We start from the raw sequence: 23,669 nt of genomic DNA on the forward strand, positions 1-23,669 counted from the left end.
GGGGGGGGGGGGGGGGGGGGGGGAAGGGCTCAGATACTCTGATAGATGTACATGGGGGTCAAGGTTTTGGGAGAACATTGAGGATGGTGAAGGAAGGGCAGATGGCTCCTGGACTGAAAGAAAAAAACCACTTTCTGGTTGAAGGGAATGATGGTAGAATGGGGTAGGGGGGTAGTCAGAGAGTGAGAGAGAGAAAGAGAGAAAGCTTACTGGTGGTCTTATTATAAGATTTAATACAGTTAAGAGCAAACTCTCAATGGGCAGAGCACATGCATTAAGCGCTGCTATTCCTTCATTACTAATTCCTGTCCACCCTCTCTTTTCCTATAGACCCCCCCCTCCCAATCCTAAAAAAATCCTTTCTGCACTCTGATACTTTACCATATAATCCTTGGGTGGCAAAGCTCTCTTCATTTGTTATGAGGAAGTCACAATGGTTCATTATAAAAAGTATAATACAACCACCAGTGAAAGATGTCTTAACTACCCTACCCTTCTACTGTCATTCAAATTCACTGTTGTTAGTTGAGTGGTATTGCTAGCTTTGGCATCTCACCATATACAAATCCAAATACTTGTTGAGCCATATGTACATCGCAGTGTGGCTTTAAAAAATATCCAAGATAATAATTACAGCATTTTAAGGTGTACATGAAGCTTTTTTTTTTTTTTTACAGCAAATATCATTAGTTGAGCTGTGGTTAGAAAGTGCCTGCCACGTTCTAATCAAATAAAAGCAGAAAGAATTTCAGCCAAATAGCTGTCAAAAATGTGATTAGTAACAATACTAAAATCATATTATGTAATACAAATAAACTCTGGAGAACCTGCAAAGCCTAAAGCCACCAGTAGCATTTAGTATCAAGCATATAAACCAAAACAATCTTTAAAATCAAACTGCTGGGTACTACCGATCATATACATCTACTGATCAGCTTGCTTGTTTCTCAAACTAGTCAAGCAGTCTATTTTCGCCAAACTTTTATTGTCAAAGTCTATTAAGCTGACTCAATAAGGGAAGCAGGCCTACAGAGCACACCCTTTTTAACCAGCCTAAATTTGGATCAAGATGCCATCTAAGGGATGCATGTATGGGCAGAGAGACTTTGTAGATGCAGCTGCCCAGGTCAATTTACCAGGAAAATTCAACCGTAGAAAAGCAACAAAAAGAAAAGTAGAGAATCATAAACAAAACTAGTTTACAATACATACCTATTTTGAAATCAGCTGTAAATAGGTCACCATTATATATATTAGATTTTACAGAAGACAAACCTTCTGGGATCATTTGCTTAGCTATTATACAAATCCCATAATGTTAATTATTCAAAAAAATAGAACACCTTGAACACCAATACAGCGTCTCTCTGCATGCCTACCCAGTTGTATACCCACACACTTGGTAAATGTGAAATGTATCGTTATAAACAACTGCGTTGTTAATGGAATGAATAAGAAACAGTTTAGTAATTAAGAAAATACCATGAAATACATTCAACCTTGTTAAATTCAAAATGCCGAACCCAGTCATTAATCAGTGTAAAACATTCCATCAAACGTGAAAATCCACATCATCAAAATTCAGCTTGCTAATATGCTTCAGTGCATCAAACACAGTTATACTCTTGTCATTCAAGTCAGATCATCACACCTCTTATCAATTAGCCATAGCAGATCAACCCAATTGCTTTAATGCACATGTGCAACATAAACGTAAAATATAACACATATTTATGACACCTACAAGACACATACACAGAAACCAAACACACAGAGCCCAATCCCTGTTACCATAGAACTCTAGATTTTTTCTTTTCCAAAAATTAAAAGAATGCTATATCCTAGGAACACACATGCACACATTTTAATATGAAAGGCCATCTGAGACTGTCTCATAGACACCAAGACTTCAAGTTCGTTTAAAACAAATAAAAACAATTCTGGTGTGCACTTTTTTTCTACATTCTTTTTTCAGTTATTTATACTATTTTTCTTTTCCGTCTTTCTATCCATACCCATCTACCCCCTCCTCCCCGCTCCAATACCCCCCTCCTCCCCGCTCCAATACCCCCCTCCTCCCCGCTACCCCCCTCCTCCCCGCTCCAATACCCCCCTCCTCCCCGCTCCAATACCCCCCTCCTCCCCGCTCCAATACCCCCCTCCTCCCCGCTCGAATACCCCCCTCCTCCCCGCTCCAATACCCCCCTCCTCCCCGCTCCAATACCCCCCTCCTCCCCGCTCCAATACCCCCCTCCTCCCCGCTCCAATACCCCCCTCCTCCCCGCTCCAATACCCCCCTCCTCCCCGCTCCAATACCCCCCTCCTCCCCGCTCCAATACCCCCCTCCTCCCCGCTCCAATACCCCCCTCCTCCCCGCTCCAATAACCCCCTCCTCCCCGCTCCAATACCCCCCTCCTCCCCGCTCCAATACCCCCCTCCTCCCCGCTCCAATAACCCCCCTCCTCCCCGCTCCAATACCCCCCTCCTCCCCGCTCCAATACCCCCCTCCTCCCCGCTCCAATACACCCCTCCTCCCCGCTCCAATACCCCCCTCCTTATTTTTTTCTTCTGCGCTGTTTTCTGTTCTTTTCTCCGGTAAGTAACCCTCTAATTTCACTCCAAAAGTAGCCTGTGTGCCCTTATGGCTCTATTCACTTTTCTCTTCCTCTCATATTATTCAACTTGGAATAAAGAGGGCGATGAATTAATGCTCTTAAGTCTCCAACATTTATTTGTTTCTGAAGGGTGCACTGAAAAGATTTTTGAAGGGTTTGTCATCTGAAATTATTAGATTAGTATTGTCAGTGTAGCCGTTTTTTTTAGTAAATGGATAAAAGTTGCATAAGGTGATCAGTACGCTACAGGCTAGGAAAGAAAAATATGATGGAACAGGTCCAAAGGAGTGGTCACGGGTGACGGTATAAGTGGTAAAGAAATGTCTGGGTAGGGTTGAAACAATCCCATGTTACACGAGCTACCACAATAGTAAACCATGTTCGGAAATAACTGTTCGGTTTGTATGTGTTGTGAAAGAGTGAATACTCTTGCTTTTATTGAGGCAAACTTTCCCATGTGACATTATAGGCCAGTCACTAGCCTGGGGTGTGTCTGAAACACACGGGGGGCCCGGTAGCTCAGTTGGTAGAGCACTGGACTTGTGATCGAAAGGTCGCAGGTTCGAATTCGGGCCGGGACGGACACGGGTCAACTTTATGTGCAGACCCAGAGACGGAAGCCATGTCCCACCCCCGTGTCATCACAATGGCACGTAAAAGACCTTGGTCATTCTGCCATAAGTGCAGGTGGCTGAATACACCTAAACACGCAGACACCTGGGTAGCGCGACTCCGTTGCTGCTAGCTTTCCACTGGGAGGAAGCGACCCGAATTTCCCAGCAATGGGACAATAAAGTAATGAAAAAATGAAAAAAAATGAAATGAAACATGTGGAAAGTTTGCCTCAATAAAGGCAAGGGTATTCACTCTTTCACAACCCATACAACCCCGACAGAGTTATTTGCGGAGTTCATCTAATGGCACAATTATTTCCAGTCAAATACAGTGCTACAATTTCCCCAATGCATGTTAAAAGTCAGTCCCAATATCTGCAGGCCGCAGGAGAGTAGAATGCTTCCGTTCTTCATCTTTTTCTCACTCAACATTCCCCCAGACCCCCCCCCCCCCAGGTTTTGAGGTAAGGGTAGGGTACACACATCCTACAAAAAGACAAACACACTACCGCTACACACGACACACACACAGGCGTGCACTACACAGTGACACGTGTGACCAACTCTACCTGTGGAAAAAGCGCGAGGCCTATACAAGCCGTTGGATAAATGGCACTGGAAAACTGTCGAAAAAGAAATGACCCCTGACCGGGTTAGAACCGTGCCACATAATTATGTTATTACGTAAGCAAAGCTTAAAAATGTTTGATTTAAAATACTAACAGTAACAACCAACGCATGCATCGATAAGAAATGTCTATGTTTCAAAGGTACCTTCCTTCCAGCGTAACCGATCATGTACTCTGCCAGCTGTCTCACCAGGCTTTCTTTGTGGCTGCAGTGGAACCCCCCTTTTAAGACCCCCCAGTATAAGACTCCCTCCTTTTTAAGACCCTCTCTTCTCAGTTGTTCTGTTCATAGCCTCTGTAAATATGCCTCCATTTTAAGACTCCCTCCCTGATTTTCATAGATTTCAGAAGGTCGTACAGGTTTTTTTCGATGTACTAAATATCAACCATCTGGCTCCTTCCTTTGCAGGGTGGACATATTTCATCAAATTAATTTCTCAGATTGAATCAAGTGTCAGTTTTAAATATTAATTCAGAAGAAAAAAAGCTCCCCCTGCCTTAGCAAGCAGACAACTAAGCTGTAGCATTATGGTGCAATGGAATCCCTATAAGACCTCCAAAAAGCTGAGAAAATCAGGTCCTAAAAAGGAGGGAGTCTTAAAAGGGAGGTAAATTTACAAAGGTTAATGAACAAATAATCTGAAAAGCAAAATCCTGAAAGGGAGGGAGTCTTAAATTAGAGAGGGGGGGGGGGGGGGTGTGTAAAACGTAAAAGGGGGTTTCCACTGTATATGTGTCAAAGTGGAAGGAATCGCTCTTATTAACCATGTAAAACCCTGGGCGGATCTTTGTAAAACCCTGGGCGGATCTTTGTAAAACCCTGGGCGGATCTTTGTAAAACCCTGGGCGGATCTTTGTAAAACCCTGGGCGGATCTTTGTAAAACCCTGGGCGGATCTTTGTAAAACCCTGGGCGGATCTTTGTAAAACCCTGGGCGGATCTTTGTAAAACCCTAGGCGGATCTAAGGTTTTACAGAAGCTGGTTTACATGAAAAGGAAGGCATCTTTGTAAACAGCCAATCATTTTGACGGCTACATGCAGTGACGCTCTAATACTTCTGTCAATACCAACGTACCAAAAGTGACCCTGCAACACCCCAAATAACTGATGGTGTGCCACAAGCCCCCTCACAAAAATGAGCAGCAAAGTTAAATATTAAAGCAAAAAAAAGTATGCGAAGGTCAAAAGGTCAAAGCATTACCAGCAGGAGGCATGTCCTCGTCCGCTTCGTCCACAGACACCGGGCCTGGAAGTCTGGCGCCATTTGTCGACCCTGAAAAATCATGGTTTGGTCAGGTTACAGGGTCAGACTTAATGTTGATACACTGATATCTCATAGAGGTGGAGGAAGAAATGTCTGCACATTCTATAACAAGAAATGGGCAAGAACAAGCAAGAATGATTTTTTTGAACAACTTTATCCAAAAATAAAGAAAATCATACATGAAGAAGTTAGTGGTAAAATAAGAAATGGCAACTGCTGTAGACATACACATACACAAACATACATACACCCTCACCACGGCTCCTCTTCGCTCAGTGGACAGCAACACAGTCTACGCTCTATGTTGTGCCAGACAGACAGACAGACAGACAGACAGACAGACATACCTTCTCTAGGTCCATGTAGCAGAGTGTGAAGGGTGGCCAGACCAGGGTTGGTGATGATGGGGAAGCCACACAGCCGCTCTATGTTGTGCCAGACACACAGACAGACAGACAGACAGACAGACATACCTTCTCTAGGTCCATGTAGCAGAGTGTGAAGGGTGGCCAGACCAGGGTTGGTGATGATGGGGAAGCCACACAGCCGCTCTATGTTGTGCCAGCGCTGTGTTCTCTCCTGCAGGTCCTGTTTGACTTCCTCCAGCGCCACCCTGCATTGCACATCAGACACAAGGGTCATTACATGTATTGAAGTCCAGCGCCACTCTGCATTGCACATCAGACACAAGGGTCATTACATGTGTTGAAGTCCAGCGCCACCCTGCATTGCACATCAGACACAAGGGTCATTACATGTGTTGAAGTCCAGCGCCACTCTGCATTGCACATCAGACACAAGGGTCATTACATGTGTTGAAGTCCAGCGCCACTCTGCATTGCACATCAGACACAAGGGTCATTACATGTATTGAAGTCCAGCGCCACTCTGCATTGCAAATCAGACACGACAGTCATTACATGTATTGAAGTCCAGCGCCACTCTGCATTGCAAATCAGACACAAGGGTCATTACATGTGTTGAAGTCCAGCGCCACTCTGCATTGCAAATCAGACACAAGGGTTATTACATGTGTTGAAGTCCAGCGCCACTCTGCATTGCAAATCAGACACAAGGGTCATTACATGTATTGAAGTCCAGCGCCACTCTGCATTGCACATCAAACACAAGGGTCATTACATGTATTGAAGTCCAGCGCCACTCTGCATTGCAAATCAGACACAAGGGTTATTACATGTGTTGAAGTCCAGCGCCACTCTGCATTGCAAATCAGACACAAGGGTCATTACATGTGTTGAAGTCCAGCGCCACTCTGCATTGCAAATCAGACACAAGGGTTATTACATGTGTTGAAGTCCAGCGCCACTCTGCATTGCAAATCAGACACAAGGGTCATTACATGTATTGACGTCCAGCGCCACTCTGCTTTGCAAATCAGACACAAGGGTCATTACATGTATTGAAGTCCAGCGCCACTCTGCATTGCAAATCAGACACAAGGGTCATTACATGTGTTGAAGTCCAGCGCCACTCTGCATTGCAAATCAGACACAAGGGTCATTACATGTATTGATGTCCAGCGCCACTCTGCATTGCAAATCAGACACAAGGGTCATTGAGACAATGACAAAAGGTGACGTTTTCATGTCAGTATGTCCCAAATGACATCACCAGTACATTTTTCATTCTATCTAATCTGTTTTCGTTCTATTTTTTCTAATAACATGCGTTAACAATTGATTGCCAACTGGAATGGAAGAGCACAAAAAGTGTAACTTGATATGTAGTTTCTCTAGAGGGAAAAACATCTTCCACTTTCATGTCAGTGTGTCCCATGCAACATCCATTTGCCAAACAGCTATGTGTAAGTAGATTATTTGTTAGTGGCATAGAAAATACTGATCAACAATCAAAGTCAGTGTTCACATTCATTTTCTACCTATTTCTTATTTGTTTATTCTTTTGGCAATGGTGAAATGTCAGCAATCGTGTGTCATTCGGGACAGTAGACATGACACCTGACCTTTTGTCACTGTCTCCATTACATGTATTGAAGTCCAGCGCCACTCTGCATTGCAAATCAGACACAAGGGTCATTACATGTATTGAAGTCCAGCGCCACTCTGCATTGCAAATCAGACACAAGGGTCATTACATGTATTGAAGTCCAGCGCCACTCTGCATTGCAAATCAGACCCAAGGGTTATTACATGTATTATCTCTTACTCCGTAACATTTCCAGAGCAATCCTTAGACACATGTGTTCAGGACTTCCTCAGAAACAGGTGTCTAAGGAAAGTAACTCAGTGGAAGTAACCCAACCAAACCCTCACCAATAGTGCACTTTCTTTGTCTATTTTATGAAATGTAATTAACCTTTCAAAACACTTTGTTTTGGAAAGAAAAGTCAGTTCTTTGTAATGCAGAATCTTATGGTATAACTTTGGAAGCTATTAGGAGGGCCTTTTTTCTCAGATATCATTCCGTTAACATGGTGTGATGGTATTCGTTAGTTCTCGAAATCGATCAATCGAGCTCGCCCGATTAATTCGCGCACAGTCGATCACATGGGTGAATCTTATGGTATAATTTTGGAAGCTTTGCCGGGTGTACGCCGGCTTTGCCGGCGCACCGCACAAAGGAAGGGAGATAAACGCGCAAAACACTGGAGAAGAGTAATACCCGGCTTTGCCGGGACAGTGACCTTCTAAAAATAGTATAACGGGAATATGGATTGAGCGTTGTCGACAGTGACCTTCTAAAAATAGAAACGGGAATAGCGATTGACGCCACACAAAGGAAGGGAGATAAACGCTGAAAACACTGGAAAAGATAAGGAAGAGTTACTGGGAATGGATCCAGAGAAAAACCAAAATCGGTTCAGCGCTGCGCGCTGAGAGCACGTGTTGAAATATCTCATCGACTAGGTTGTGTCCGGGGTGTACCTGAATATGGCCACCAAATTTGAAAGAGATCCATCGAGAACTTTGGCCGTGCATCGCAGACACACACACACACACACACACACACACACACACACACACACAGACACAAGTCGTATATATATATAGATGCAAACTGAGTATGAACATTCCTTGCTGTGAGTTTTGTTTGTGAACGCTCGATATGACACATGACAAACTTTGGAAGCGATCTGAGGGCCTTTTTTCTTAGATATTATTCCGTTAACATGGCGAGCCTCTTACCGTGCATCGAGGATCCTCATGTCTATTTCATCAAGTGAGTTGCTGTGAGCCATGCGAAGCGAGCCGAAGAACGCCTTGTTGCGACGCTTGATTTTGTCGCACTGCACACAATAACATATTCATCATCAAGAGGTGACATACAACAAGGTTATATGCATACAAACAAAAATACATACCTACACCATTTTTATCTGACAGCTGAAAAAAAATCAAACGCAGCAAATCTAAATACATGTAATACACAGAGAAGCCCTTTAATTATGCATTTTTGGGCTGCACATCAACTCTTTTACAAGCGATGAAGAAATGTAAAATGTTGAGTCTTGGCTCCTACCGAGAGGTACTGCAAGTAATTACAAAAGCTAAAGCAGGGTGAAAAATGAACTTGAACCGTTGATTGTGATTAAAAATAAACCTTGTGGTATATTTCAAACTTTGAATTCCGAACACATGTCAACTTGGCTTGATTTTTTTCAGTGTTTACAGATTTTCGACTTTAGAGTATCTCGTCAACAAACATGCTGTGCTTGAATTTTGTTTCAAATGCAGGTCTCCTGGTGATCAAATATGGGTGTTGGTTTTTTACACACACATGAAAGTATTAACAACAGAATTTAATCAGTGGGAAGACAAAAGCCACGAAGAAACTACAGCAACTCATTGTTAACTGAAAGTAGTTTCTACAAAATCATGAGCTTGCTGATGCTTAGGCCAAAAAAAAAAAAAGGTCTGTTTACGGTAACATAGGCCAAAAAAATAGGGTCGGTAGGTCGGGATTTTTTTTTCTTCCAAAAAACCATATTTTTACGTTATTTTGCAAAAAAACCAAAAGATATTTTTTTCCCTCCCAAATGCCAAAAAAAAATGCTAGGGTTGCGCGAAAAAAATAGGGTCGGTCGGGTTACCGTAAACAGACTATTTTTTTTTTGTTGGCCTTATAATATATAAATGACAGTTTATTTTGATCATTTTTTGAAGACCATAAAGACTTTTTATTTTACCATGCAGTCAACACTTCTTTCTTTCTTTATTTGGTGTTTAACGTCGTTTTCAACCGTTCAAGGTTATATCGCGACGGAGGGAAGGGGGGTGATGGGATAGAGCCACTTGTCAATTAGTCAACACTTGAACTGGGTTTTCCTCAAACTAAGATAACATAATAGACGATTTTCAGAAATAACACTTTCCCTCATGAAATTATAGGCCAGTCTCTTGAGCAAGAGGGTGTGCCTCAAACATGTGTACAAGAAGCACATGTCAATATTAGTCTGAGCGAAAGCAAGGGTATTCCCAGATGTAACCGAGTGCCGTAACACTACGATCACATCGGGAGGCGAAGTGCAATCAAACAGGATTGAAAATGGGCTAATTTCTTAGCCCTATAAAAACTGTTATGTAAACCCGAAGGTTTCCATGAACATACAGACAATCGGAAACCACCAGACCCCATCACAAACAGAATTCCACAATCAACCGGTGTTGACTTAAAGGCCAACAACTCGGGTGCAGAGTCTGCTGTGAAAGGAGCGGTAGCCTCCCCTGTCACAATCGCCCCCGATTCACTCTTTCACAGCCCATACAAACCCCATAGTTTTCCGGAATTTGTCTATTCACAGCAATACGTTTCTGCATTGAGTAAGAAAAAATTGTCAGCCTAGCCACAGGTACACAACAAAGCAAGCAAAGGTCCACAGTGCCACAAAAAGAGTTCCTGGAAAAAGCACACCGCTAGCCAACTGAGGCACATATTTACCCATCTTGATCCCCAAACAGAACAAGAAGAGCAAACGCTCGATCGAGTCACTTTCGCAGTTCTGAATATTATATGAGGCATCAGATGGACAGGAAGAAATTGCTATTCACAACACAATGAGTCACGTTCACATAAAATTTGAGCCCGGTCACTTTTATAGTTTCCGAGAAAAGCCCAACGTTAAGTTGTGTGTTGCCGAACAGAAAAGGCTAGTTATCTCCCTTGTTTTTCTGATAACGTTCGTAAAAGGCTACAGATGTAAATACTTTGATGTAAAGAATAATCCTACAAAGTTTCAATCACATCCGATGAACTTTGTCAAAGATATAAAATGTCTAATTTTTCCTTTGACGCTGACCTGTGACCTTGAAAAAGGTCAAAGGTCAACGAAACCATCGTTAAAGTGTAGAGGTCATTGGAGGTCACGACTAAACAAAATATGAGCCCGATCGCTTTGATAGTTTCCGAGAAAAGTCCAACGTTAAGGTGGTGTCTACGGACGGCCGGCCGGCCGGCCGGCCGGACAGACTAACACTGACCGATTACATAGACTATAGAGTCACTTTTCTCAAGTGACTCAAAAACAATACAAAGACCATAGACCAAAGATCATTTTTCACCCCAAACCCCAGCCATTGTCTTGAAGTAGTTACTAATAGTTGTAATAATATGCACTCAAAAAAAAAAAATCCACGCACGCACACAAATACTGGTACATGTTCTTTGCAATATTTTAACACAGTGTAATCAGTGGATCATCGGTCACCACGGTTTTTGACATTTTCTCTCAAGACACGGAAACTGCTACAACTGTACATTATTTACCATGCTCATATTTATTTATTTACTTTACTTTTGCAGGCAACATACTGTTACATCATTGAATAACACCAACAGCATTGTCAAAGAGTAAAACAATTTCACATCAAATTTTCACTAATACAGTATTTCATTCGTAACCAACCTAGGACAAGAAAAGATGAGTGTGTGTGGTTTCTGGAAGAGGGACTTTTTCTTACAAAAAGTCTGTCAAATATTGGAGGGGCCAATCACTAGGGAGAGGTGTGTGTGTGCAAAATGTGGACGGGAGCACGTGATTCCGACACTTCCGTCGCTAGTGATTGGCCCCTCCAATGTTTGGCTGAGGTTTTGCAAGAAAAGTCCACAGAGTTATTTTCAGAATTTGTCTATTAACACAAATCTAAATCTATAACTCTGGCAGCTAGGAAAACAAAGGCCTACACACAACATCAAGGAATATATATATAGTCACACTTAGTTTTGTTGTCACTATATCACCCTCATCTTACCTACTCCAAAACATCCTGAAATTGTACACAGCAGCGTGGTAAGATATACATGTAGCATATGCACAACTAGAATGAATACCCGCTTCGCCGGGTAGCCGGCTTCGCCGGGAAGAAGTACTTAGAGCCGTCCGAACTATGGACCCGCCAAGCTTAGGTCCCTCCCAGATTCGTGGAATGGGAACAGCACGAAAATGATTCAGTGGCCATAATGCCATTCCTGACCATATCGAGTCCCATCCTTGTCGACGAATGTAACCGTGTTAATCACCTTTGGAGGCGAACTCCACTCAAACAGGACTGAGCAAGTTATGGCTTCTCAAAGGAAGGCCAGTACATAAAATTACACAAAAGCCGCCAGACCACATCACAAACAGAACTGAAGAATGCACAGGTGTTGATTACATAGAGACACACACACTTACACACACACACACACAAACACAGAGAAGCCGTATCTATAGAGAGATAGATGACAGTGTATTTTTCGCGTGGCTATAAATTGATTCGACCTTTGCACTTTTACAGTGAGGATAATTTACGGGTCCAATTTACGTTCTGTACACTGCGTTGACCTTCTAAAAATAGTTAACAGTAACAGAACGCCGGGAATATCCGAAGACGCTCAGCGCAGTGGACAGCGCAGTGTAGTAACTTACAACTGAACGGGAAAGCCACACGAAGGAAGGGAGATAAACGCCAAACACTGGAGAAGATAAGGAAGAGTTACTTATAATGGTGAAATGAACCCAAAAACGAAAATGAGTTCAGCGCTGCGCGCTGAGAGCACGTGTTGAAATATCTCATCGATGATATTGTGTCCGGGGTGTAGCTGAATACGGTGTCCAAATTTGAAAAAGATCCACCGAGAACTTTGGCGTTGTGATGTGGTGTAGCGGCTATGGTGTGTTGGTATGGGGGCCCGGGTAAGCTGAGGTGGAACCAAAATAGCTGAGGTGGAACCAAAATCGGTTCCGCGCTGCGCGCTGAGAGCACGTGTTGAAATATCTCATCGATGAGGTTGTGTCCGGGGTCTGTCTGAATAAGCCCACCAAATTTGAAGCAGATCCATCGAGAACTTTGGCCGTGCATGGCGAATACACAAATACACAAACACACAGACACACAGACACAAGTCGTATATATATATAGATATAAGGCAAAACGGTAGGGCATAAGACAAGCATGTGCTACTGTACTGAATAGTCGAGTCAGGGGACAGCAGACCTGGGAACCCCTGTTTTGCACTTGGAGTATTCTCAAACAAACATGGTGTATTCTCAGAAAAATTAGCGTACAGTCGAACTCGCTTAAGACGAATCACTGGGGATCGGAAAAAAAGTTCGTCTTAACCAAAATTCGTATTAAGAAAATTGATTGATTTTTTATTTTTATTTTTTTAATTTTTTTTTTTAAGTCTTGTACATTTTATGGTGTTTCAATTTGTTTCTTTCGCAACTTTCATGCTGCTTCACGTTTGGACAATAAAGTGACATATTCAGTTACATGTTCATGTGTGTCTCATGTTGAGTGATGATTGTTGAGTTTGAGTGAGAGTGAGCACACAGATGTTTCATCCAGTTGTTACGTTTTTGGTCACACACACACGCACTGACACTGTCCACATTCGCGGTGTTCCTATCATTTGTCCGGAATCACTTACCTTGGCGACGGGAAGCAAACCTTGGCCAATTTAGTTTTTTGTTTTTGTTGTAACATGATGTTCAAATCCAAATCGAAAGCACTGACTGACTGATAAACTATCGCGAACCGGCAAACGCAAACGTTGAGAGTGTGGTTTCCCTTGTCCAAGGGAAACCACTCTGGCATCTATATTTTTTGGCAATGGCTTCCGTTCAAAACATTGATGTTTCGTTTTTGGTATTCGCGAAGGAAATAAACGTCAGTCAGTCATTCATGTTCAGTGTCTGAGCTATCAATCACTTTGATTCTAAATTTGAAATTGTTTTGTGAGTACAGTGTAATCAGTTTAACTTTATTCAGTGATCGGTTGAGCGATGGTTCAAGCAGTCGACGCAAGGGAAGACTTTGACACATGTATTCAAACTTCTCAAATTCCCATGATATGTCGATCTCGGGACGAGTTTAAAGATTTCGTCATAAGCGTGAGTAAATTACAGACATTATGCATGCTTGGGAATCCAAAAAGTGCTCGTTATAAGCATAAATTCGTTACAAAGAATTCGTTTCAAGCATTTTTTTTAAGCATGAAGAAAGAGGTATTCAGTTGGGAACTTAAAACTAATACGTTATAAGTCAAAATTCGTAACTAGCGTGTTCGTTTTAAGTGGGTTCGACTGTACTTCTCATAGCATTTGAACATCCATGTTTCAAACATGCTTCACACGCATCCGTCGCACCGTTAATTAAGTTTACCAAAACATTTAAAACAAATGCTTCTGTCAATGTTGACTGACAAAAACAGTAATCATGTGTCAAAGTACCGGATCTGCTTCGGGATGCGCTTGTGAAGAAAAGTCGTCGTCGTATTTTTTTTCAACTGACCGTACTGATCGTATTCTACACAATCATGCGTACAAAATACGGCGAAATCGTATGGGTTCCCAGGTCTGGGACAGTTATCAAATGGGGTTCTAACATTCAACAGCATCAGTAAAGCAAAGCAATCAGAATGATATAACAGACGTACAATAATGACAAACCACACTTCTTTTTTTTAACAACTAACTTGAAAGCGGACCTCAAGACACCAAAAGCATTGCCAGCCAATCTCATTGTCACTTTTGCTGAAGGAGTCATATTGTGTTGAAGCGCTACAGTGGAACCCCCCTTTTAAGACCTCCAAAAATCTGAGAAAATCAGGTCTTAAAAAGGAGGGAGTCTGAAAACGGGGGTAAACTTACAGAGGTTATGAACAGAAAGTCTAAGAAAACCTCAAGACACAAAAAGCAAAGCCAGCCAATCTCATTTTGACTTTTGCTGAAGGAGGCGTGCTTTAAAGCACTATCAGCTATGTACGTAGGCCGCAAAGACTGGTAAACGAGGGGGGTAATGCCCTGGTAGAAACACAGGGATGGATTGAGTCATCCACAAATCCTTCTTCTTCTTTTGCGTTCATGGGCTGAAACATCCACGTACACTCGTGTTGTTTTGCACGTGTGGGTTTATCGTGAATGACCTTTTTTTTACCCCGCCATTTAGGGGAAGCATGCTGGGTAATTTCGTGTTTTTATAACCCACCGAACTCTGACATGCATTACAGGATTTTTTTGTGCTCACTTGGTCTTGTGCTTGCGTGTACACACAATTAAAGGGAGATAAGGCACTAGCAGGTCTGCACATAAATTGACCTTAACCCACAAGGCATGACCGGGATTCGAACCCACGACCTTCCGCTTGGGAGACCGGCAACTTAGCCACTGGGACACTGGGCCCGTTACCCACAAATCCATTCCACCCATCTCCCCCTCCCTCTCACCACTTCCTTCGCCGACTGGAACTGCCTCTCTGCCGCCTGCCGCTTGGCGTTGTAGTGAACCTGCTCCAACTCGTGCGTCAACTGCAGCCAGGCTTGCAGCTCGCCAGGTGGCGCCCACGAGTTCTCCAGCTGCGTCTCTGCTTGCTGCAGGGCTCGTAGCGTGGCAGCGAGTTCCTCTTTGATCTGCTGAGTTCCCTCCCCTGACGCCCCGCTGTGGTGGTGACCATGGGGTATGGGGTCTGCCTGCATCAGAGGTAGGATTGTGAAAATAACGGTAATGAGTATGTGTGTGTGTGTGTGTGTGTGTGTGTGTGTGTGTGTGTGTGTGTGTGTGAGTGCGTGTGTGTGAGTAATTGTTGTTTATATTGATGTTATTGTGTGTTCATTCAGCCACAATGTAATTTCTCTTTTGAGATAATAAAGTATTATTGTAGTGCATTGTATTGTATTGTATCGTATTGAATTGTATTGTATCATACTGTTTTGTATTGTATTGTATTGCATTGTATTAAAGGTGTGTGTTTCTTGGATTGTGACTGCTGTCCCATTGAAAGACCTAAGAAGATAGATACTTTAAGGTGGCTCTTGTCATAAAGTTTCAGCTTAGAAATCAGGGTTTCAAATTTAATCGAGCTGGGAATGTTTGCTATGCGTGTGTTGTGACACTGACATGTTGTTGTGAATGTTTTCATTGTAGCTATGCGTGTGTTGTGACACTGACATGTTGTTGTTACACTGACGTGTGTTGTGACACTGACATGTTGTTGTTACATGTACAGTGGAACCTGCTCTGGCGACGACCCCTCGGTTACAACCACCGGCCCTCTGTGACCACAGACCTGTTTACCCCCAAAACTTGACAAGAGTAATGGCCAAGCAAAATAATAGTAATCCGATGACCAAAATAGTAACCCAGTGGTAACACTAACAAACGCCAACTTTAGCAACACAAACTTAATTTGAAGCACATTTGAAAATCGTAGTATGAACTCAAATGGAGTATTTTTTCACAAAAAAACCCTAAAAAATAGTAATAAATTACTCCAAAATAGTAAGGGTAAACAGGTCTGTGACCACCCCATAAGATCCCCCACAAGAATTTTTCTATGTAATTACCTTTCCATAATGACCACCTGTTCATAACGACCACTTTTGGTCGGCCCCTTGGGTGGTGGTTATTGACAGGTTTGACTGCATTATTTGTCCATGGTGAAGCAAAGTGCAGAACTAACTGAAATCTTGCAGCGAGAATATATAATTCTTGATTAGTGGAGGCTAACAGTACAGAGGAACCCCCTTTTAAGACCTCCAAAAATCTGAGAAAATCAGGCTTTAAGAAGGAGGAGGGAGTCTTAAAATGGGGGTAAATTTACAGGGCTTATGAACAAAAAATGTGAAAAGACAAGGTCTTAAAAGGGAGGAAGTCTTAAATTGGGGGGTCTTAAATTGGGGGGTCTTAAATTGGGGGGTCTTAAATTGGGGGGTCTTAAATTGGGGGGTCTTAAATTGGGGGGTCTTAAATTGGGGGGTCTTAAAATGGGGGGTCTTAAAACGGGGGGTCTTAAAACGGGGGTTCCACAGTAGTGGATTACTGAGTGGACAGTGTTATTATTAGCGTACATCTGGTACCGCTGTTCCCTCCTTGAAGTCATGCGGCGGTCGAGGTTTGGACGAGATCTGCTTGTTCTCAGCATCCTCTAACCTGCAACAGTAAAGAGAACACTATATCATAAAACAGATAACAATAACAATACCAACGCTTTGTGTGTGTGTGTGTGTGTGTGTGTGTGTGTGTGTGTGTGTGTGTGTGTGTGTGTGTGTGTGTGTGTGTGTGTGTGTGTGTGTGCAAGGGTGTGTGCAAGGGTGTGCGTGTCTGTCTGTCTATGTGCGAATGAGAGAGTGTTTTGTGTATACCCATTTTTTTCCCTCCTGCATGCTTGTATTCATGTTTCCAAACCCAGAGACTTTCGCTGTGAACTTGGATTCTTTATCCAATATCTTTAGAAATACATTCAAATTGAAACTTTTCTTCTGCGCATCCAACCTGCCTGTCACCATTTATAAAACACACATTTTAATAAGAATTATTAGGACATTGAATAAGCCCAAAACACAGAAGCTCTGATATGAACACGCACACCTATTTGCACTAACCCTTTACCTCTGCTTACATGGCTTGTCAATTCAGGATTCAGAGCACTGGGTGATACAGAGGAACCCCCATTTTAAGACTCCCTCCTTTTTAAGACCTTGGTTTCTCAGATTTGTCAAGGTCTTAAAAGGGTGGTTCCACTGTAGCACAGTCCAACCTGTCTACAACGACTCCCCACAGGGACCGATCAAATGGGGTCGTTAGAGACAGGGGGTCACTATGGAAAGGTGAATTATATGGGGGAAAAACTTGTTGGGGATCTTTTGGGGTGGTCTTTGCGGGCAGGTGGTCTGACTTTCAAGAGGTGGTCACAAGGGCAGGTGGTCTGACTTTCAAGGGGTGGTCACAAGGGCAGGTGGTCTGACTTTCAAGGGGTGGTCACAAGGGCAGGTGGTCTGACTTTCAAGAGGTGGTCACAAGGGCAGGTGGTCTGACTTTCAAGAGGTGGTCACAAGGGCAGGTGGTCTGACTTTCAAGAGGTGGTCACAAGGGCAGGTGGTCTGACTTTCAAGAGGTGGTCACAAGGGCAGGTGGTCTGATTTTCAAGGGGTGGTCACAAGGGCAGGTGGTCTGACTTTCAAGGGGTGGTCACAAGGGCAGGTGGTCTGACTTTCAAGAGGTGGTCACAAGGGCAGGTGGTCTGACTTTCAAGGGGTGGTCACAAGGGCAGGTGGTCTGACTTTCAAGGGGTGGTCACAAGGGCAGGTGGTCTGACTTTCAAGAGGTGGTCACAAGGGCAGGTGGTCTGACTTTCAAGGGGTGGTCACAAGGGCAGGTAGTCTGACTTTCAAGAGGTGGTCACAAGGGCAGGTGGTCTCTGTGAAGAGGTTATCACATGGGCAGGTGGTCTGAATTTCAAGGGGTGGTCACAAGGGCAGGTGGTCTGACTTTCAAGAGGTGGTCACAAGGGCAGGTGGTCTGACTTTCAAGAGGTGGTCACAAGGGCAGGTGGTCTGACTTTCAAGGGGTGGTCACAAGGGCAGGTGGTCTGACTTTCAAGAGGTGGTCACAAGGGCAGGTGGTCTGACTTTCAAGGGGTGGTCACAAGGGCAGGTGGTCTGACTTTCAAGGGGTGATCACAAGGGCAGGTGGTCTGACTTTCAAGAGGTGGTCACAAGGGCAGGTGGTCTGACTTTCAAGGGGTGGTCACAAGGGCAGATGGTCTGACTTTCAAGGGGTGGTCACAAGGGCAGGTGGTCTGACTTTCAAGAGGTGGTCAGGGCAGGTGGTCTGACTTTCAAGGGGTGGTCACAAGGGCAGGTGGTCTGACTTTCAAGGGGTGGTCACAAGGGCAGATGGTCTGACTTTCAAGGGGTGGTCACAAGGGCAGGTGGTCTGACTTTCAAGAGGTGGTCAGGGCAGGTGGTCTGACTTTCAAGGGGTGGTCACATGGGCAGGTGGTCTGACTTTCAAGAGGTGGTCACAAGGGCAGGTGGTCTGACTTTCAAGGGGTGGTCACAAGGGCAGGTGGTCTGACTTTCAAGAGGTGGTCACAAGGGCAGGTGGTCTGACTTTCAAGAGGTGGTCACAAGGGCAGGTGGTCTGACTTTCAAGGGGTGGTCACAAGGGCAGGTGGTCTGACTTTCAAGGGGTGGTCACAAGGGCAGATGGTCTGACTTTCAAGGGGTGGTCACAAGGGCAGGTGGTCTGACTTTCAAGAGGTGGTCAGGGCAGGTGGTCTGACTTTCAAGGGGTGGTCACAAGGGCAGGTGGTCTGACTTTCAAGAGGTGGTCACAAGGGCAGGTGGTCTGACTTTCAAGGGGTGGTCACAAGGGCAGGTGGTCTGACTTTCAAGAGGTGGTCACAAGGGCAGGTGGTCTGACTTTCAAGAGGTGGTCACAAGGGCAGGTGGTCTGACTTTCAAGGGGTGGTCACAAGGGCAGGTGGTCTGACTTTCAAGGGGTGGTCACAAGGGCAGGTGGTCTGACTTTCAAGAGGTGGTCACAAGGGCAGGTGGTCTGACTTTCAAGGGGTGGTCACAAGGGCAGATGGTCTGACTTTCAAGGGGTGGTCACAAGGGCAGGTGGTCTGACTTTCAAGAGGTGGTCAGGGCAGGTGGTCTGACTTTCAAGGGGTGGTCACAAGGGCAGGTGGTCTGACTTTCAAGGGGTGGTCACAAGGGCAGGTGGTCTGACTTTCAAGGGGTGGTCACAAGGGCAGATGGTCTGACTTTCAAGGGGTGGTCACAAGGGCAGGTGGTCTGACTTTCAAGAGGTGGTCAGGGCAGGTGGTCTGACTTTCAAGGTCACAAGGGCAGGTGGTCTGACTTTCAAGAGGTGGTCACAAGGGCAGGTGGTCTGACTTTCAAGAGGTGGTCAGGGCAGGTGGTCTGACTTTCAAGGTCACAAGGGCAGGTGGTCTGACTTTCAAGAGGTGGTCACAAGGGCAGGTTGGACTGTACTCAGTGTCTACTTCAGGCAGAATCGCTTCACAGACTGGGAATTTTCTTTCTGAATTAATTTACAGTTGTAAAGCCTGAAATTTATTGGCAGGCATGGGAATTGATTGTAAGAAAAATCTCGGAAAACTAGGAGGGTACCCAGGAATTGATCTGATTTTTGCTCCTCAATATTTTGTCTCTCAAAATTTGTTTCTCGGAAGAGGATTTTTTTTCTTCTCGGAAATCCTCGGATCCGAGGAGAATTCCCGTGCCTGATTGGGCAAAGGGGGGTACTTCAACTGTATGACTCACTTTCTCTGGACGTCCATGAGGGCCTCCTCAGCTTTCTGCAGCGACTCCAAGTCGATCATCATCTTGCGCACCTGTTCCTGCGAGTACCTGTGGTGCAGGTAGGCGAACCAGCAGCCCCCCACCGCCACCACTAGCAGTATCACCAGCACCAGGTCTTTCACGTAGCTGTGACGCTCTGAGGAACACACAGGGGGGACATTATTTTGCAAGATAGAGACAGAGACACAGACAAAGAAAAAGAAAAAAGAAATTAGACAAAGAAAGACAAAGAAATTAGGCAAGGAAATAAACAAAGAAGTTTTAGAGACAAAGAATGGCACTCTGGCACCTGGTCTGAATCAACATAGCTGTGGCACTCTTTGGAACAGACAGAGACAACGAAACATAGACAAAGAAATATTGATAAAGAAATATAGATAAAGAAATAGACAAAGAATGTTCAGAGACAAAGAATAGTAGTCTGTCACCAGCTGTGACACTGTGAAACAGACAAGGGAAAGTTATGTTTCAAGAAATAGACTAAGAAATAGACAAAGAAACTGACAAAGAAATAGAAAAAGATATTTTAGAGACAAAGATTAGTAGTCTGGCTAATTAACAGAGCTATCACGCTCTGTGGAACAGACAGAGACAAAATAATTTGCAAGAAAGAGACAAAGAAACAGACAAAGAATTTTCAGAGACAAAGAATGGTAGTCACTGACAGATAGCTGTGACATGCTGGGCAACAGACAGGGAGAAATTACTTTTCAAGAAAGAGACAAAGAAATAGACAAAGAAACTGACAAAGAAATAGACGAAAAAACTGACAAAGAAAGAGACAAAGAATGTTAGTAGTTAATTGGTAGTCCGGCACCAGGTCCTAATTAACATAGATGAGGCATTCTCTAAAAGAGAGAGTGAAATAATAACTAGCCATGTTAAGGCTGTTCTAAATTGAGCTCAAAGTTGACTTCCGAAATGCATATTAACAGAGGTTATGAACAGTACATCGGAAAAATCATGGGGGAAGTCTTAAATTGGGGGGTCTTAAAAGGGAGTACTACTGTACAATGTATTGCGGAAAAGAAAATGATCATCGACTCACTGGGCGGGGCCCCGAAGAGGACAGTGTCCATGGCTTTGAGCGCCAGCTTCTGCTTGTGCACCGGATTCTTGATCCCCAGGACTGTCGACATGAACGTGTTGGAAGATGCCAGCCTGTAAAACACATACATTGACATATCACTAACGTTTTCTACAGTATCATATTTAAGGGAATGTAGGTGCTTTACATTATGAAAAAACATCACCAGTTTAACCCAAGTTAATCAGCAGAAAGTCAAGCTAAAGTGAGATCAGAGATATGACAAAGAAAAACTGACTCAGGTTAGCTGTCATGATATAAGGGTCGGAGGAGTGGGGTGGGGGGTGGGTGGGGGGGGGGGGGGGGGAGTGTGGGTGACAAAGTGGTGGGAATCATGCTGCATGCAATTTTATATGCTGTAGCTTCATGTTTTGTCTTTCTGTCTGCTCTTTTTTGTTTTTAAAGCATGAATATCTTGTTTGTGAGCTGTAATTACTGTGTCAAATTCAAACGCTTTTACGCACTAGCTCCTGAGTTCAATCACCTCCCACTAGCATACTCACTAAATCAACACTGATATTGTATCATAGTCTCCCACTGTGCTTATCTACAACTACCATTACCAATTCAATTGCACAATATACCATACCCTTATTGTATGCTGATGGTTACAGAATCTTTATGTGCCTTCTTGCTTTGGCCATCTGTTGCACACGTTCTGCAGTAATGTGTCGCAATAAATATACTGTGTAATTGTAAACTGTTAGAGAGAGAGAGAGAGAGAGAGAGAGAGAGAGAGAGAGAGAGAGAGAGAGAGAGAGAGAGAGAGAGAGAGAGAGAGAAAGAGAGAGAGAAAGAGACAGAGAGACAGATGGAGAGAGAGAGACATAGAGAGACAGAGACAAAGAGACAGAATGAAGGGAAAGCGAGAGAGAGAGAACTCTACTACAAAGGGAGAAAGAGAGGGAGAGACCCGCAAGATTATAACTAAGTTTGCGTGTAAATTGCAAGCTGTAACTGCCTTGAGGATTTGGTGAGAGAGAGAGAGAGAGAGAGAGAGAGAGAGAGAGAGAGAGAGAGAGAGAGAGAGAGAGAGAGAGAGAGAGAGAGAGAGAGAGAGAGAGAGAGAGAGAGAGAGAGAGAAAACAGAAAGAAAAGACAGAGACAACAGAGACAGACAGAGAAAGAGAGAAAGAACTCAGAAAGAAAAAATGTTTAAGCTTAGTGGGAGAGAAAGAGAAAAAGACACTAGAGACAGATTGACAGACATAAAGAGAAAGAGAGGGAAGGAGGGACAGATTGATGAAGGGAGAGAACTCCAACTCGAAAACTTTATTACCCACAGACGGTTGTGTTAGGTCCATAGAGTCCTGTCTTACAGTTAGTCGTTGATAATCTACAAAATACAATACAATGAAAATGAGAATAAAAAGCAAATAAATAAACAAATAAATCAATTTAAACAAAACCAGCAAACAAATAAACCATAAACTAAGTAATAAAATAATCCCAAATAATTTTGGAGAAAACGAAAGGGTAAACAGGTATAGGTCTGACAGAGAGAGAAAGAGAGAGAGAGGGGGAAAAAAGAGAAAGAGAGAGAAAGAGAAAAAGAGAGAGAAAGAGAAAGAGAGAGAGAGAGAGAGAGAGAGAGAGAGAGAGAGAGAGAGAGAGAGAGAGAGAGAGAGAGAGAGAGAGAGAAAGAGAGAGAGAGAGAAAAAGAGAGAGAAAGAGAAAGAGAGAGAGCGAGAGAGATAGAGAGAGCGAGAGAGAGAGAGAGAGAGAGAGAGAGAGAGAGAGAAGCATGGATGGAGAAAGAAAGAGAGAATGTACATGCGTGCGTGAATGCGGCTGCATGGTCGCTAACCCCACAACTCAAGCCCGCAGCGACATAAATCACTGAAACCTTACCTGCTGGCAGTCAGTGTAAATTGCGCAATCCATACTGACTTGACCCTAATATTCAATAAATTACAAAGTAATATATTTTCTGCCAATGAAAGCTGTGTGCATGCCGAGTTTCTGATATTTGTGATTTGTTCACAAAAGTTTGAGGGGACAGGGTGCAATTATGGGAGAGGGGGAGTCGGGAGGGGGAATCAATACAATAAACATATACAGTCGAACCTGTCTAAAACAAGAAATTCCTCCGAGGTAGGAAAAACACCCCCGTCAAAGGGAAATAACCTTCTCAGTTGGTGGCAGTGACTGAGTGAGAATGGTTATTTCCCTTTGACCATTAAGATGTCCCTCTATAAGTCCTTGTATAATTTTAATCCACCAATAACTCCCTAACCGTGTGTTTGACTGGTCCCAATTTTTGTAAGGACCGTCTCAGGAATGTATAGAACCTGTTCACCAAGTTTGGTGACGATCGGTCCGTTCATTCTTGAGATCTATATGCGAACACAAACACACAAACAAACAAACAAACAAACACATCGACCGAAACCTATACACACCCCTATACCGGGGGTGTAAAGACCACCCAAGGGACTGAGCAAAAGGGGTCTTTATGGACAGGTGGTCTCTTTAGACAGGTGGTCTCTTTAGACAGGTGGTCTTTATGGACAGGTGATTTTTAGTCGTAAAAACCGTCAGGGATCCTTTGGGGTGGTCTTTTGTTTGTTTGCTTGCTTAACGCCCAGCCGACCACGAAGGGCCGTATCAGGGCGGTGCTGCTTTGACATATATAACGTGCGTTTGGGGTGGTCTTAATGTGCAGGTTGGACTGTATATTACAGTCAAGGCGACAGTGGAGCCCCCCTTTTTACACTTCCCCTTATTTAAGACCTTGCTTTTTTCAGATTTTCTGTTCATAATCTGTGTCAATTTCCCTTTACCTTAACACTCCCTGCCTTTAAGACTTCATTTCGTCCAGTTATTTGGGCTGATGGGGTCTATGTCCACCAAAAGAGTGGGGTTTCCTGAAGGTGGAGTTCCTGTAG

General features: G+C 43.8%; 1 protein-coding gene across 1 annotated transcript in view; it reads right to left on the reverse strand.

Moving 5' to 3' along the window:
- LOC138969658 (stromal interaction molecule homolog) overlaps positions 1–23,669 on the reverse strand; it is a gene marked incomplete in the record, with an annotated part of 39,789 nt that overhangs the window by 11,531 nt on the left and 4,589 nt on the right. Inside the window, 8 exon segments of the mRNA XM_070342516.1 lie at positions 5,061–5,132; positions 5,471–5,736; positions 8,291–8,391; positions 14,811–15,053; positions 16,431–16,512; positions 19,656–19,830; positions 20,743–20,855; positions 22,061–22,117. Of these exon segments, the coding sequence (XP_070198617.1) occupies positions 5,061–5,132; positions 5,471–5,736; positions 8,291–8,391; positions 14,811–15,053; positions 16,431–16,512; positions 19,656–19,830; positions 20,743–20,855; positions 22,061–22,117 (1,109 nt within the window).

Source organism: Littorina saxatilis, linkage group LG6 (genome assembly GCF_037325665.1).
Source record: "Littorina saxatilis isolate snail1 linkage group LG6, US_GU_Lsax_2.0, whole genome shotgun sequence".
In the NCBI taxonomy this organism is placed as follows: Eukaryota; Metazoa; Mollusca; class Gastropoda; order Littorinimorpha; family Littorinidae; genus Littorina; species Littorina saxatilis.